This window comes from Ceratocystis lukuohia (assembly GCF_044167205.1).
Source record: "Ceratocystis lukuohia strain C4212 chromosome Unknown Supercontig6_pilon, whole genome shotgun sequence".
NCBI classification, from domain to species: Eukaryota; Fungi; Ascomycota; class Sordariomycetes; order Microascales; family Ceratocystidaceae; genus Ceratocystis; species Ceratocystis lukuohia.
Genome location: NW_027263525.1, coordinates 1,871,798 through 1,886,933, shown reverse-complemented (window position 1 = coordinate 1,886,933; position 15,136 = coordinate 1,871,798). Strand labels below are relative to the sequence as shown.

Here is a 15,136-nt window from a genome sequence, read left to right as displayed (position 1 = left end):
TTACACTCGTGATATACCGCCCAAGCGCCTGTCTAGGAGAAAATGGCTGAGTCGGCAATTCACCTACGGCCTTGTGCCCCAAACTATATCCCCCTCGACACAGACCACTCAGTGCCAGCAGGCGTAGAGGACAACAGGGAAGATGATAACGGGGATGATTTCGATGTGTTTAGAATTCCAGAAGGTAGTATAGCAAAATGCTTCTCTATATGTCTTACGCTGACTCGTTATACTTGATAGACCGCAAGCTAGGCGTCATGTCTACCGCACTGCTTATCGTCAACCGGATGGTGGGCACGGGTATCTTTAGCAACCCAGCATCAGTCATCAAGGGCACTAAAAGCGTCGGTGCTTCGTTGATATTCTGGGTGCTCGGCGCCTTAATGACCCTGGCTGGTATGTTGCAATGCACGACACGGCTATCATGTCGTTTTCTCCGAGTTTCTTGAGTGTCAAAGTTAAGCTTGAACTTAATTCGATATCTGACGAATCAACCGAATACAGGTCTTTTTATGTATCTCGAGTTTGGTACAGCGCTGCCACGATCTGGTGGTGAGAAAGTTTATGTAAGAAAGGATATTTTGTATCCTCTATCCATTGTCCCATAGGCCACCCATCTGACATGTATCTTTGCTCTATTCGATGCTAGCTTGAGCGAGTCTACCGAAAGCCAGCTTATTTGGCCACCTGCATGTTTGCCGTTCAGTTTGTTTTGTTTGCTGTGTCCACTGCCAACTCCGTCAGCTTCAGTAGCTATGTTCTAGTTGCTGCCGCTAGCAATACGGAGATTGACAGTGCAAAGGTTGGCAGCTGGACGAACCGCGGGATATCCGTAGGGATTGTCACTGGTAAGTCCCGAGCACCGACATACTTTGTCACTTCCCTCCTTCCCCTCTCTTCTTCTATTCTTGTCTACCCGGTTACTAATAGCTCAACGCCTCCATAAGTCGTCAGCTGCATCCACGCCTTTATGCCTCACACGGGAATTTATATCGGTAACGTCTTGGGAGCCTTCAAACTACTCCTCCTCCTCTTCGTCATCTGCTCCGGCTTTGCTGCTCTTGCCGGACATCGCGAACTCGATCCCCGAAACTTCTCCTCATTCGATGGCGGCACCTTGGCAGATCCTGACGCGGACACCAGTGCCACAGCAGCTGGCTATGCCAATGCACTGCTACAGGTGCTCTATTCGTACAGTGGTTGGGAGAACGCCAACTACGTGCTAACCGAAGTCAGGAACCCAGAGAGAACGCTCAAGCGAGCAGCTCCCATAGCCACCATTATTGTCATGACATTCTACGTCTTAGCCAACATTGCCTACGTAAGTCAACTTACCCTAGTCTAATCTTCCATGGATCTGCTGCGTCCGTCATGCTGACCTCAAAACTCTCACACACAGTTCGCCGTATTCCAAAGGGACACCATGTCTGAAGAGGGAATCGTTCTGGCTCCCGATTTCTTCAAGAGTGTATATGGCGACAACACTTTCACCTCCAAGGTCATGCCGGCTTTCTTGTCTATTTCTGCCATGGGCAACATTTTTGCCCAGATCTTTGCCATGCCTCGAGGTAAGGGGAGAGCGTTTTCTTCAAATTCAGCAGGCCAGGATTGCCGGTCTAGCTTGTTACTGACGCATCTTTTATAGTCAAGCAAGAACTAGCCAAGCAGGGAATATTGCCCTTCTCCCGCTTCTTTTCCAGTGATTGGCCGTCCCAGGCCCCATCCACGGCTATCCTGCTGCACTGGTTCTTCTCTGTAGTGTTGATTCTCGGATTGTCAAAACCCGATACATACACTTTTATGACGAACATTTTTACATACAGCGACAACTGGATCAAGCGTAGGTCAACTCGAGTCAAATGCCACCGTTTCCGAAAGGACACATACAAATTGCAAGATAAATGCGGCATGCTTACATGTATAAACACATAGTCTTCCTCGCCATCGGTCTCCTGTATCTCACCTGGACCCCCAGCGAAGAATGGGCCAAGTCCCGCACGACCTTCCGAAACTACCCGCCCGTCACCATGTTCTATGTGCTGTCTCTCCTGTTCACACTAGGCGTGCCGTTTGTTCCCAATAAGGACCTGGGAGAGATCCCGTATTGGGTTGTTCCCACGCTTGGAACAGGCATGCTGTTCGTCGGTGCCGCGTATTGGCTTGTGTGGGCCAAAGTCATGCCGTTGCTTGGTTACCACGTGCAGCATGAGATCGAGGTTATGCACGATGGCAGCGAACGGGTGCGCTATCATGTAAGTCAAGTCCCTTAGGTCCCTAGCCTGCGAGCAGACATACTATGACCAGCAGTTTGAGACAAAGAGCTAACAGCAAGATTTTTTTTTTTTGCTAGCATTCACGACCCGGTGGTCTTCGCCACAGAAAAAAGGCCAAGAAATCCATGCATAATTTCCAGGATTGACAAGATCAAAGTCAACGGACAACAGATAGCCGTGCACAGCTTTGAGTCGTGAGGGTAGGGGAAGATTACTATGGGTTCAGTGTTCTGTTTTTAGGGTTAATGCTTATGAATTATTCAATTATCATGTCTTTCTTACTGTGCTAAGACAGCTGCTGTCAGCTGGCCATATCTGCCATAATTAAGCTTCAGAGCTTGGATCCCCATCAGAAACCTTAGTGGCCATTTTGTCTACTACTGCTATTGTAGATGGTGATGAAGCCAACAGGGCCAGCCAGGGAGCTGAAATTGGAGACAAAAAGCAGGCTAGCTAGCCTCTAGATCCCTGATTTATCCACTGCCAATTGCCGGCTTTTTCTTTGATTTTTGCTCGGTGTCTTCGCGATAGCCTCTAACAAGACGTCTGCTCTCCTGCTAGCTCCCCTCCATTGTGTGTTCTGCTCGCTTGCGTTTCTCGACATCACAGCAGCCTCTTTCTCTCTGTCATCTTTCTTCTCTCATTCGCCCGTCCGTCATGTATTGCTAAGTTGTTGTACCTTGCTGCTTCTTACCACAATTTTAGAGCCACTTTGTTGTTTCATAACGTCGCCAACGGTGACAAGACAAGGCCAGACAAGCTTCGCATTAACAACTTCTCTCTTTTTGAGCTTCTTTTCCTTGTGTCGGCCATTTTGTTTTCTTTCTTTCTTCTATATTTTGCTTCTAGAGTCAGGCTCCTGATTGCTTTACGCTATCGTGCATATAATTTCTCGACAGCAGGTTTTCCTGGGGAACACCATCCATCCACTATAAGCCAACTATCGAACACATACATCCTCAGAGACTTAGCCTCCAAACTTGGCTAAGTCTATTCACCTTCTTCTCGTTCTAGCTTTGCTCCTTTTTTCTTGAGTCCGAGGCGCCGCCGATTCTTACATCATTCGTTCCAGATTTGATTGGCTACTGTCAAAGTCTAATCGATAGCTATCCATCCGAACCGGCCTTGAGGATACCCTCTTCACGTTGATATTCACGCTCATTCTCATATCATCACGAGCTACCTTCCGGCCTGCTGATCCCCGTTCCGTCCAAAATATCGCCAGCATACTCTATGCACCTGCCCTTCTTGATCCCTTCTCTTGTATTATAATACTACGCGCATCAATTCGACATATATCTGCTACCATAGAAAAGCCGCTACTTTCGTCTTCACCCGCTGGTCATCATAATCACCACCGCGCAAAATGTCGTGGACCTTGTTGCAGCGCTTCATCGAGTCGGACGTGTTCAATTCGAACCCGTTCCTTCCCGTATCATACTTGACGTATGTCCTACTTTCTAGATATCCTTTTTGCATTGCTCGTCACCTGCCATCAAAATTCCGTCTTGCTTACTCATTGCTTCTCTCCATCGTCTAGCCGGTACGCCGATCACATTGGGATCAACTATGTTCTCTGCAACAAACTCCGCCAGTTTCCGTACGAGGACATTGAATTCTTCTTGCCGCAGATATGCCATCTGATAATTAGTCTAGACAATGAGTCTATGGCGCTCGAGGAGTTCCTGCTGGATCTTTGTGAGGAGTCAGTGACTGCGGCCCTTCTGGTATGCCTTGCCCTGTTGTCTTTTATTCTCTCCTTCTCTCTTCAAACCCCTTCTCTTCTCTCTCTCCCCGCCCTTCCCCCAAATCATAACCCTTTTTCTTTTCTCCTTTTGGCCTGCGTGTTTACTAATGCCCTAAGTTGATAATCTCTAGACGTTTTGGCTGTTTCAAACATACCTCCACGACCTCTCCTCAAATCCCCAATCCGATGCTTTCCAGACTTGTCGCCGAGTATACAACAAGGTCCAACATATTGTATTTGGCCTTCCTGATGCTGCCCGTTACGAAAAAATTCGCGAAAACATCCTTCCTGTCAGTGTGCTATCGAGCTTTGTGCTAGCCAGCGTAGCTGTTCCAATCTTGCCACAATGGGCCGGGCCCCTGGCTGTAGCCCAAGCTAGAAAGCCTCCAAAGGGTGAACCTGCTGAAACCCGCGAGCCAACCACCATCACAAAGTCCGCAACCACAAAGCCCGCTAGCCCTCGGTCTAGGCGGCATGGGCTACCTCGAGTCACAAGTCCATCAGATAGTGCTCTCACTCTGCCAGGGACAGCGAGGAGGCCATCTATCTCTGAGTCCCTAGCTCTTGATACACCTGGCCGAGAAACACCTACTGCTCCGAACAATGACAATCCATCCCCTACCACTACTTCTCGTAAACCGGGTGAACGCCTTGAATTGGCATTAAAAGAAGCTCGTTTTAGTACGTCGTCGCTTCCTCTCATGGGGGACCTTCGCTCACCCCAGCCCCCACGCCCCTCTACGCCTTTATCAGCCAGCATTGCTATGAGCTCAGGTATAAACGCCCTTCATCGTCGTCACACTCATCGGGACCCATTCGGGAAAAGTAGAAGAACAGCAATTGAGCTTTCGAGTATACAAAAGACGCGCCTACTGCGACAGCACTACTTCCGCAGTGAAACACAGTTCCTGACAGCCCTGGAAAATATATCGAATCGTCTGGTAGCCGTGCCCAAACCGGCTCGTCTCAGCGCATTGCGTGCCGAGCTTGCACTTATTGCCCAGGATCTTCCCGCTGAGATCGACATTCCTGTCATTTGCCCACCAACGCTAGTCAATGGGTCTCCAGGAAGAAGCAAACATCACCGTATTGTACGCATCAATCCTGCCGAATCTACTGTCCTGAATAGCGCTGAAAAGGTTCCCTTCCTCTTGATGATTGAAATCCTTCGCGATGATTTCACCTTTGATCCTGATACCCCCGACAATGAGAGACTTCTCGTGAAGTTAATGACTGAAAGCGGCTCTAAAAAGCGTATCTTTGATCTTTCAGAAGCGCCCCGAACACCCATTGTGAACACTACACAAGAACCCGCTTTAGACAGCGTTTTTGAGCCGACATCTGGCGACCTAGGGACGCCTCAAATGAGTGGTAGCTTTAGTGACGATGTTTCAGGTCTCTTCGGGAATCAACGGCGCATAGCCAATAGTGCCGCAAACTCTGTTATTGCCGAAATTCCGGCTACGCCTCAATCGTCCGACAACTCAACATCTGGCTCCAGCAGCCCATCAAGGCAAAAGCATGCCCAGCCGCCACCTCAGCTCCCTGTTCCTGTTTTGCGCGGCCATGGTGTCGAACCTGATTTCTCTGCACTTGCTACACATATGCGCACAGCGTCGCAAATGCTAGCGCAACTGGAGATCACCACACGCAAACGGCCTAAGCACGAGGTTGAGGCCATTCGTGCCAAGATTATTGCCAGCATGCAAAGCTTAGAAGAGCAGAGTTTTGACATCAACGATGAAACTGGCCCTACATTTGATACGATCATGGCCAAATCAGTTGTGCCGTCAGCCTCAGATGCCCCGACTGATCTCGATGAGGAAGTCGAGCCCACCGATACGGCACGTGGTGAGGCGCGAATGGAGAACGACTTTAAAACGGGTGGTATTCAGGGTAAGGGCGACCGCGATGACCCCAGTGCAGCCGTCTTTGGAGAAGCATGGCAAGTTAAAAAGGCGCGTATTCAAAAATCATCGCCGTATGGCTGGATGAAGAACTGGGATCTTGTATCTGTCATTATCAAGACAGGCGCCGATCTTCGCCAAGAAGCCTTTGCCTGTCAGCTCATCAGTGCTTGCGACAAGATCTGGGTGGATGCTAAAATTAAGGTCTGGGTCAAGGTCATGAAGATTCTGGTCACAGGCGAGTCGTCTGGTCTGATCGAGACAATCACCAATGGCGTCTCTGTGCATTCAATTAAACGCAGCCTGACGCTAGCCATGGAGCCCTCTCCAAAACGTCGCATTGCTACCTTGAAAGACCACTTCGTCAAAGTCTTTGGGCCACCTAAAAGTAAAGCTTACAAAGCCGGCGTTGATGCCTTTAAACGATCACTAGCAGCATATAGTGTGATTTCGTATGTCTTTCAGCTCAAGGATCGCCACAACGGAAATATCCTGATTGATAGTGAAGGCCATATTGTGCACATTGACTTTGGCTTTATGCTGTCAAACTCACCTGGATCAATGGGCTTCGAGGCTGCACCTTGTAAGCTAACCCAGGAATATGTTGACGTTCTTGGTGGGCTAGAAAGCAAGGCTTTTGCCGACTACAAGAAGCTTTGTAAACAAGCTTTCCAAGGTAAGTTTGGATCTGGGCCACATGACACCCCCATCCCTTTTTTTTTTCTCTTTTCGAAAGAGCTGATTTTAACTAATCTTGACTACAGCCCTACGTCGCTCAGCCGACAATATCATTGACCTAGTAGCCATGATGGCCGCTGAGTCCAAAATGCCGTGTTTTGCCGTCGGGATAGGCCCTGTCACATCTGCACTACGGCAACGATTCCAGCTGCAGCTGAGTGCCGAGGCCGCAGAGAACTTTGTCGAGACAGATATTATCGGCAAGTCAGTTGGCAGTTATTACACCCGTCTGTAAGTTTCGCCTGAATCTATAGGAATCACTTGCATAGATGCTAACATTGAGGTCTAGATATGATACGTTTCAGTACCGAACACAGGGAATTTACTGATCTGTATCTTTCCTTCGTTTCTCTGTTCTTTTTTTTACTCTTCCTTACATGTTGTTTTTTTCTCGTCTTCTTTTTTGGGCTGTCCACACTACAATGGGATACACACTTATACATTACATACACACTATACCACACCAACGTCTGTTTTTCTCCTGTCAAATCCATCTATTCATGTGCCTTTCTTCCCATACAATATTACGTGTCTTGACGAATTGTGGTTATAATGAACATTAAAACGAGTTATTGAATAGAGAGGCTAGTTCTACAAACCCACCATAAACCCAAGAACCTATCACCAATCCCCCCATCAGCCTACTTCTGAGACAACAAAGTGTGACAGCAGGGACATAAAAGAGCGTTTCTTGAGATGAGACTTCGCAATGTTCAAGAATGTCGTGGCAAGGTTGTTTCCACCGTGCAACACGATGATCTAGTTGCTATGCCAACGTCCGTGCTTGGCTTACAAGTATAAGTAGCCTCGAACTTCCCTAGCAAAATCATTAGCCTCTCTGCCTACAACTCTATAATACACCCTCGTCTACTTACTCCCTTCTTACCGCCTTATTCGTACTAACAATCATTGCTTCCCGTGTATCCAATTTATTTTGCTTCACAATGGGTAACGCGCTCTCCCTCATATACCCAATCTCGGCCGTGAATGACGATACAGATCCGCGATATGTGATACCAGACGTCGACATGACCAAGATCACACTCACAGAGTCTGACCGCTGGGTGCTTAGATTCAGAAGCGATGCCGAGTTCCCCATGTTATCATGGGAAACTCTTAGAGCTAATATAGGTGGGTTAGCCTTAAAACGAAAGCCACGTGCCAGATACGTAGCTAATATGACGCGATGGCCCCTGAAGAACAAAACGATCTCAATGGACTACAACGAACACCTTCGGAGCTAAAACGATACTTGAAATGGGGCCAGGACACACGAGAGGTGTACGGCTCTGTGATAGAGTACCTTCTATACCATCGCTTACCAGCAGCCTGGGGCCGACCCCCATTTACTTTTGTGTCCGATATCCCGTTTTCAGAAGAAAGCGACTATTGTATCCTTACCAACGAATGGCCATATGCCTTAGACCAAGGTATCGTGCATGTTGTCGTGTGGACTCGGACACCGATTGAAACAGACAATGTCATTGGAGATATGACGCCGAGGAGCCGAGCAATTGTGGATGCCTTCATTGAAAGAATGTTTAGGGCAAAGGTTGGCGATCAAAATGTGCTTTGGTTTAAGAACTGGACGGCCCTACAGAGTGTCCGGTCATTAGACCACGTCCATGTACTACTAAGAAATGTCGATCAAGGGCTGATCAATGAGTGGACTGGCGGAGTGGTGACCCCGCACATGTTGGCACTCCAGAAATAGGATCTAGTTGTGTTCACGCATCTACATGATCATGCATCAGTGGAAAGAATCGTGGAGTGACAAGCATATTTTCTATGTTCTAGTGTAACATCTATCTCGATGTTTGTTCTAGGTCCAATTTCAGCTCAGGCCTTGCGTCGCTGCTTGCGATTCTGCGTGGGAGCCATGTCGTTCATGTCAGCACCCATGGGCTGAGGGTTTCCCATACCCATCAAGGCCCTACCAGCTGAGAGCAGGCCATAGGCCTTGTACAAAGCAAAAGCTGGGACCAAAGACCAGATAACCCAGGCACCATTGCCAAAGATGAGGACCAGAACCAGGCAGCCCCAAGTGACCCAGATAGTGTCGAACATAGAATCCATCAGGCCAGATGACGAGAGATCGGAACCGGGAGAGCGCAATGCACGGGTGGCTGGGTCGTAAGTTGGACGGCCGGTCTTTTCCATAACGAGCTGACAGATGAAGGCTGGAGTGGAGAGGACTGCATAATAGACCAGAGACCTCTTAAATAGTGTGAGGCTCAAGGCAAGAAAGAGGCCATTGAAGATGGCAGAGAGCGTATGCAGGTTCTTGAGTGTGCTAATATTGGCCTTAGCCATGTCTTTCTTTGCTTTTTGGGCCATAGTGGCAAGCTGCGAGGATGGGTAAAAAGATGGGAGGGAGGGCGATGAGGGCGGATCTAGTACGTGGTAAGCGCCGAGTAACTCTCATGCCATAGGTCGTGTGGTCGAAGCCACAAGAAGTCCAAGGGTGCGTTCCAGTTCAAAGAGCCACCTTGTACTAGACACTTGTGACACTGACTAAGCCAGCAGGGGTTAGGGTTATTGTGCTGGCTAAAATAGACTTGGGCCTTCCTAGCTCATGCCAACTTTGGCTTTGACTTTTTGTGCCAGGTACAAGTTTCGCTTCCAGGGCAACAGGTGCAAACAAAGCAAAATAATTGAGCCAATCATATGTGAGAAACTGGCATTTTGGCACCAGCAACTCACAGTCACACAATTCACGCAACGCCTGTTGACTTCGCGCCGAGACGTCAAGCGCTATTGTGGTTTTCTTTTGTTTGTTTCCCTTTATTCTCATGTTACCAAGTTCTAGAAACTCACGAGAGGATGTCTTGCTATTGAAGGCATCGGGCTCTACTTCTCTCGCCTACATCTTTGTGTGATCGTGTAGGTACTTGTCTCTTTGGTCACTTTTGCTCCTTCATTTTTATGGGCTGTGCCAAATCTAAAATCTCCTTTTGTTCTTCGTGTTTTGTCCTCCTTTGAAGCAATTACCAAAACAACAGGCTGATAGTGAGGCACCCCACCAACAATAAACCCTCCTTCCTAATCTTCATGAACTGAGCAAATCCAGCCTACATACTATTTTTCATCATCGCCACTTTCTTTTTTTTTTCTCCATCATCGTGCTTTGCTTTCTGATTGTTTGGGCTCACTGTGTCCCCTTCCCCCTTTCATACTTTTTTCTTTCCTCTTTATCTTCCTCTTCATCCGTTTTTACCCTCATTTCATCAACCTCTTTGCTCGCCAGTTCCTCGGCACTAGTCGCCATTCCAGTATTGCCTGGAATATCTGTTTGTTGATTTCCTTCTTTCTCTTTTCACTTTGCTTTACTCGTATCTTTTCTCTCTCTACCGTCATTAATTTGCCGGCATCAATACTCTGCATCACTCTTGTTCGTGTCCCTTTTCGTCCTGTTTTGTTGCTTCCCAGTTCTGTCCCCCAACTTGTTGGTAGGTACGATTTCTTGTAATGTCGCTCCGCAGCGCATAGTCAACTTGAGATCGTGAATCTTGCCGCCAAAATACAATAGCAATGCTTCATCGTTTGAGATATGGACTAACTGACTTGCGATGACTTCTATCAGACTTCGACAGGCTAGCGTCATATCAAAGGCTTTTACGGTCTCAAACACGACGATTTTCCGATCCGCTGTAATTATTCCCAGTAATCTTTTGCCGAAATCCGTTGCATCATCTTGCGCTTCATCGGGATCCGAATCATACCGACCTAATCACACTGCACCTCATGGCTCGGGACTGCTAGTCCATCGTTGAAACTTCTATCTTGCTTCACTTTTCACTTCGTCATGGCGCCCTCCAACACAGCCATCTCGGGCTGTCTGCGCCAGGTCGTGTACTATCATCTGGACAACTTCTCCTACGAGAACGCCCTATTCTTTGCCGAGAAGCTCAGCGCCCAAGACCCTAGATCACCAGATTCCTCATACCTTTTAGCCCTCGCCCATTACCACAATGCCGACTTCCGCAGCGCCTACGAAGTAAGCAGAAGCCATGCTGCGCGAGGCACAAATATCTGCTCGGCTTGGATCTTTGCACAGTCTTGTTTGCAACTAGAACGCTGGCGAGACGGCATCAATGCGCTCGAAAAAATCAGGAATGTTGTGGTTCAACGGAACAGCATTGGTCAGCACAGCGCATCCATTAGGGCACCTCATCCTGATCTAAGCTCTGTCCTGTGTCTTCTCGGGAAATTGTATCGTGGATATGATGACAAGAAAAAGGCGGTGTACTGCTTTGAGGAGTCTCTCAAGGTGAACCCGATGCAATGGGACGCCTTCACAGCTCTTTGCGATATGGGGGTTAATGTCCGGGTGCAAAACATATTTCGAATGTCCGACACATTGATACAGAGTTTTGATCCTAACGTCGACGACTCAAAACCAAATGATAACGTCCTCACGCGGAAAAACACCAAGAGCCTCGTCTCTGACTCACACGATCCTTTTGAAACTGGAATTCGTCCACCGGATAGTAGCTTTGGTGTCTACCAGTCGGAGAATGGCACCAGCGACTTCTTGTCAAAGATTGCCGCCGCGCGCTCGAAGCTTGGTGTTTCATCTAGCAATACCATCGCCGTATCAAACTCTGAAGGCCTGGAGACGCCGCCTAATTCAAACGGATCTTCTGATAATTCAAGAGCCCCGTATCTAGATGCGCCCTCCGTTGCGAGCCGACGATTACGAGAGAGGAACGCTGATTTGGGAGGCACGGAGGCACCTTCCAAGATGATGTACCGTCTTGGAGCGACGAAACGAACAACTAGATCCCAGGACAAAGCAGAGCAACCAATAGAGGTTTTCGAAGCACCCTTGGCACCTGTTAGTTCAAGGTATGCTACAACTGCAGCGGAACGGAAGCGTACGGTCTCAGGACACCCTGTTCGCCCACCTTCCGCTGCAGCAAATCATTCAGATGATCCTCCAGCCGCACCACAAAGGAGAAGCGCACGTCTGAACATGTTCAGACCAACGGCCTCAAAGGCAAACTCATCCTTGACATCAGGCGCAAATGCTACGAGAGAGCTGAAGAAGCCTCGTCCTACGATTTCACGCCTGATAAGACCGGATGGAACCGGGGCAAGCGTTGGTCGGGTTGTTAGTGGTAACCGCAAGCCAATTGAGGAAAACATAATGGATGTGGAGATGACAGAAGGCTCGCGGGGAGCCAAAGACAAAGAGTCAGCACCGGCGGTTGCTCCCAAGGCAACAACCGAAGTGGATACACTAAAGATTGAAGAATCATTGAAGTGGCTTCTTGAACTTCTCCGAAAAATTGCTACTGGCTATTCCGAGCTTGCACAGTTCCGTCCACCGGAAGCGGTACATGCCTTCCAAACTGTTCCCAAAGTCCAGCAAGAAACACCGTGGGTTCTGTCACACTTAGGCAAGGCTCAACTAGAGCAGTCAGCTTTCATTGAGGCTGAAAAGTGCTTTAGAAAGCTCCGCTCTATTGCTCCCACTCGACTGAAAGATATGGAATTGTATTCTACCATTCTGTGGCAACTCAAACGGGAAACTGATCTCTCATTTCTTGCTCACGAACTGATCGACGTGGCCTGGCATTCTCCTGAGGCCTGGTGCTCTCTTGGGAACGCCTGGTCGCTTTCCCAGGATCACGAGCAAGCGCTCCGATGCTTTAAGCGTGCGACTCAATTGAACCCCAAGTTTGCCTATGCATTTACATTGCAAGGACATGAGCACATGGACAACGAAGAGTATGAAAAAGCTCTTACGGCTTACCGACAGGCCATTGCCGCCGATCGTCGTCACTACAAGGCATACTTTGGTATCGGCCAAGTTTATCGGAAGCTGGGCAACTTTGAGCGTGCCTTCATGCACTACCAAATTGCAGCTAATATAAACCCATCGAATCCTGTCTTGCTGTGTGCCATTGGCACTGCGTTGGAGAAACAAAAGAATGCGGCAGAAGCTCTGATATACTACAGCAAGGCCACTGAACTGTTCCCTAAGGCTACTGACACGAGGTACAAAAAGGCACGCGCGCTGATGACTCTTGGGGAGATGGATGCTGCCCGGAGAGAATTGTTGATTCTCAAAGATCAGGTTCCGGATGAAGCGCCGGTTCATTTCCTCCTTGGCAAGCTGTATAGGAATATCAACCAGAAGCAACTTGCAGTCAGACATTTTACTAACGCCTTGGCCCTTGATCCAAAGGTAGGAGAAGAAACGCTTATTCATACGTAAATTTTGCGCATTTCACTAACACTTACTAGGCTTCGCTACAAATCAAGGAGGCAATCGAGACTTTCGAGGAAGATATTCAAATGGATGATTCTATCGCTTGAACAAAACGACACGTTAATCTCGTAATAATGGACTTTACGACACACTCTTAATGTTATACTCAACGGCCATCTTGGCGCAGCCCACGTAGCCAACTTGTGGTTAAATGGAATCCAATTTGGTTGTTTGTTTTATTGGGTTCTTGTTTTCATTTACGCTTTCCTCATTCGCCTGTTTTCATTCTTTTTGATTTGCACACTCAATGCATATACCCAGCGTTCCCATTTTTTTCCTCTTCTTTTCATTCTGAGCATATCTTGTGTTCCAGACAGGCATATGCATACTTGCACAAAAAACGGACAGATACCTTTGATACCTCATAGATCTTGGAAGAAACGAGTCAGTTTCTTTGTCACGCCTCAAAAGTTATTATCCTAATGATGATTGGCTGCGTTTTATGTTTGTATTGAGGTGTACTGAACTTGTAGATATTGATGGACGTGTGGTGTGTTAAATCATAATCATACAACGATGACGGAGAGCCACGACCAAATTTATTTCAACTAGAAGCCAGGTGCCCGTTTAGCTTTTCTCTAAAAGCCAACCGTATTCGTTATCTCACATACTGTTGTTTCTCCTGGTGCCCTGTCGCGTCATCTAAAAATACATTAGCTACAAGACGCGTCTTCACTTGAAGACATGACGTTTGACGTGTTAGAAAAAAGCGCGAGGCTGGCCGTTTAATTTCACCCTAAACGGCAATCTCGAGCTGGCAACGATTTTTGATTGGCTTAGAATAATAATAGTGGGTGAGGGAGTAGAAAAGGGTGTTGCTGGACCAACTTGGAGATTAATCAACACGACAGTTGAGTTTGCATAAGGAAAAATGAAGGCCCTTAATCTTTCAGTGTTTTTGAATACCTAGTTGTGACGAGGGGGGGCGTGTTAAACTAGAGTTTATTTCGATCGTAGGGCGCATGAGATGTCCTCAAAGGTTCTCAAATGATTCTTTACTGTGATATCTCAGACGAAAAACGCACAAGAACTACCATAGACAGACATTGCCTTCCTTGGCTTAGCGCAGCATTTTCTTTGTACTGTTTTTTTATTAAACCTGGTACATTTTAATGGCTGGTATTAATACAGCATTACTGCTAGTTGTTCTGGGCGGGTTTCATGCATAGCGTAGGCGTTCTAACAAGCTTGACTGCCCTGTTACTAGAGAGAAAACTGGGGATGAGCAGGAAAGACAGGAACGTGAACCCCTTCACCGATGGATGGCCGTGTTATTTTTTTTGTCTGCCTTTAAAAAAAAAGAGCAAAAATTCAGGTTCCTGCCTTTGCTTGGATAGCTGGCTGATTTTGGCTATTGCTGGCGGCCCCTGATACGTATTTAATAACCAGCCCCAAGCACACGCTAACCTTCCCCTCTTTTTTTTCCTTCTTTCTTTCTCCTTCTTTCTTGTTGTTCTCTACTTGATTGTGATATTCATCAAAATTTGGACGGCCATCATTACTTTTTTTTTTTTTTTTCAACTCAACTTCTTTTAATTATTTCTCAATTCTATCATAATGTCTGGACGTAAGTTAACAATCATTTCGTTTTTGTTCCATTTTGTTCCATTTCGATGGTTTCATCTCTGTATGAACGACTGCAGTGACGCGTTCTTAGCTATGACGCGATGCGATGTCTAATGCCATTTTATCTGGTTGCAACATGTCCATATCACATTCATTACCTTCGGTCAATAGCTATAAAGTACTAACGTCTTCAATTAACAGGCGGTAAGGGCGGTAAGGGTCTTGGAAAAGGTGGCGCCAAGCGTCACCGCAAGATTCTTCGTGACAACATTCAGGGTATCACCAAGCCTGCCATCCGTCGTCTCGCTCGTCGTGGTGGTGTCAAGCGTATTTCTGCCAGTAAGTGCATATGTTGAACCTCTTGTTCCTTTTCGCCTAGCCTTGTATCTAACAATACTCGCTCTTTAGTGATCTACGAAGAGACTCGTGGTGTCCTCAAGTCCTTCCTTGAGGGTGTCATCCGTGACGCTGTCACCTACACCGAGCACGCCAAGCGCAAGACCGTTACCTCGCTCGATGTCGTCTATGCCCTCAAGCGCCAGGGCCGTACCCTCTACGGTTTCGGTGGTTAAACCAACCCCCGATACTATATTTACGGAGTGGTTTCTTCAGCTTTACGGGTACTTCA

At 47.5% G+C, this 15,136-nt stretch overlaps 6 protein-coding genes across 6 annotated transcripts; 5 read left to right on the top strand and 1 right to left on the bottom strand.

The window, feature by feature from the left end:
• Positions 1-42: 42 nt before the first annotated feature.
• On the top strand, positions 43-2,325 carry HOO65_060447 (High-affinity methionine permease; the record flags this gene model as incomplete). Its single annotated transcript, XM_071003729.1, has 9 exons — positions 43-184; positions 241-396; positions 505-566; positions 650-848; positions 948-1,321; positions 1,400-1,568; positions 1,646-1,840; positions 1,933-2,252; positions 2,308-2,325. 9 exons carry the CDS (start codon positions 43-45, stop codon positions 2,323-2,325), a joined length of 1,635 nt encoding a protein of 544 aa, XP_070857797.1.
• Positions 2,326-3,842: 1,517 nt separating this feature from the next.
• On the top strand, positions 3,843-6,994 carry HOO65_060446 (Phosphatidylinositol 4-kinase PIK1; the record flags this gene model as incomplete). Its single annotated transcript, XM_071003657.1, has 5 exons — positions 3,843-3,873; positions 3,930-4,000; positions 4,152-6,603; positions 6,692-6,896; positions 6,955-6,994. 5 exons carry the CDS (start codon positions 3,843-3,845, stop codon positions 6,992-6,994), a joined length of 2,799 nt encoding a protein of 932 aa, XP_070857796.1.
• A 615-nt stretch (positions 6,995-7,609) lies between these two features.
• Positions 7,610-8,379, top strand: HOO65_060445 (N-acetylglucosamine-induced protein 1; the record flags this gene model as incomplete). The annotated part of the gene is made up of 2 exons (XM_071004042.1): positions 7,610-7,796; positions 7,865-8,379. 2 exons carry the CDS (start codon positions 7,610-7,612, stop codon positions 8,377-8,379), a joined length of 702 nt encoding a protein of 233 aa, XP_070857795.1.
• A 125-nt stretch (positions 8,380-8,504) lies between these two features.
• On the bottom strand, positions 8,505-9,002 carry HOO65_060444 (uncharacterized protein; the record flags this gene model as incomplete). The annotated part of the gene is made up of 1 exon (XM_071001135.1): positions 8,505-9,002. One exon carries the CDS (start codon positions 9,000-9,002, stop codon positions 8,505-8,507), a length of 498 nt encoding a protein of 165 aa, XP_070857794.1.
• Positions 9,003-10,470: 1,468 nt separating this feature from the next.
• On the top strand, positions 10,471-12,989 carry HOO65_060443 (Protein bimA; the record flags this gene model as incomplete). The annotated part of the gene is made up of 2 exons (XM_071003698.1): positions 10,471-12,858; positions 12,918-12,989. 2 exons carry the CDS (start codon positions 10,471-10,473, stop codon positions 12,987-12,989), a joined length of 2,460 nt encoding a protein of 819 aa, XP_070857793.1.
• Positions 12,990-14,499: 1,510 nt separating this feature from the next.
• On the top strand, positions 14,500-15,080 carry HOO65_060442 (histone-fold-containing protein; the record flags this gene model as incomplete). The annotated part of the gene is made up of 3 exons (XM_071004077.1): positions 14,500-14,509; positions 14,710-14,847; positions 14,917-15,080. The coding sequence occupies 3 exons, from the start codon at positions 14,500-14,502 to the stop codon at positions 15,078-15,080; spliced, it is 312 nt and encodes a 103-aa protein (XP_070857792.1).
• Positions 15,081-15,136: the final 56 nt, after the last annotated feature.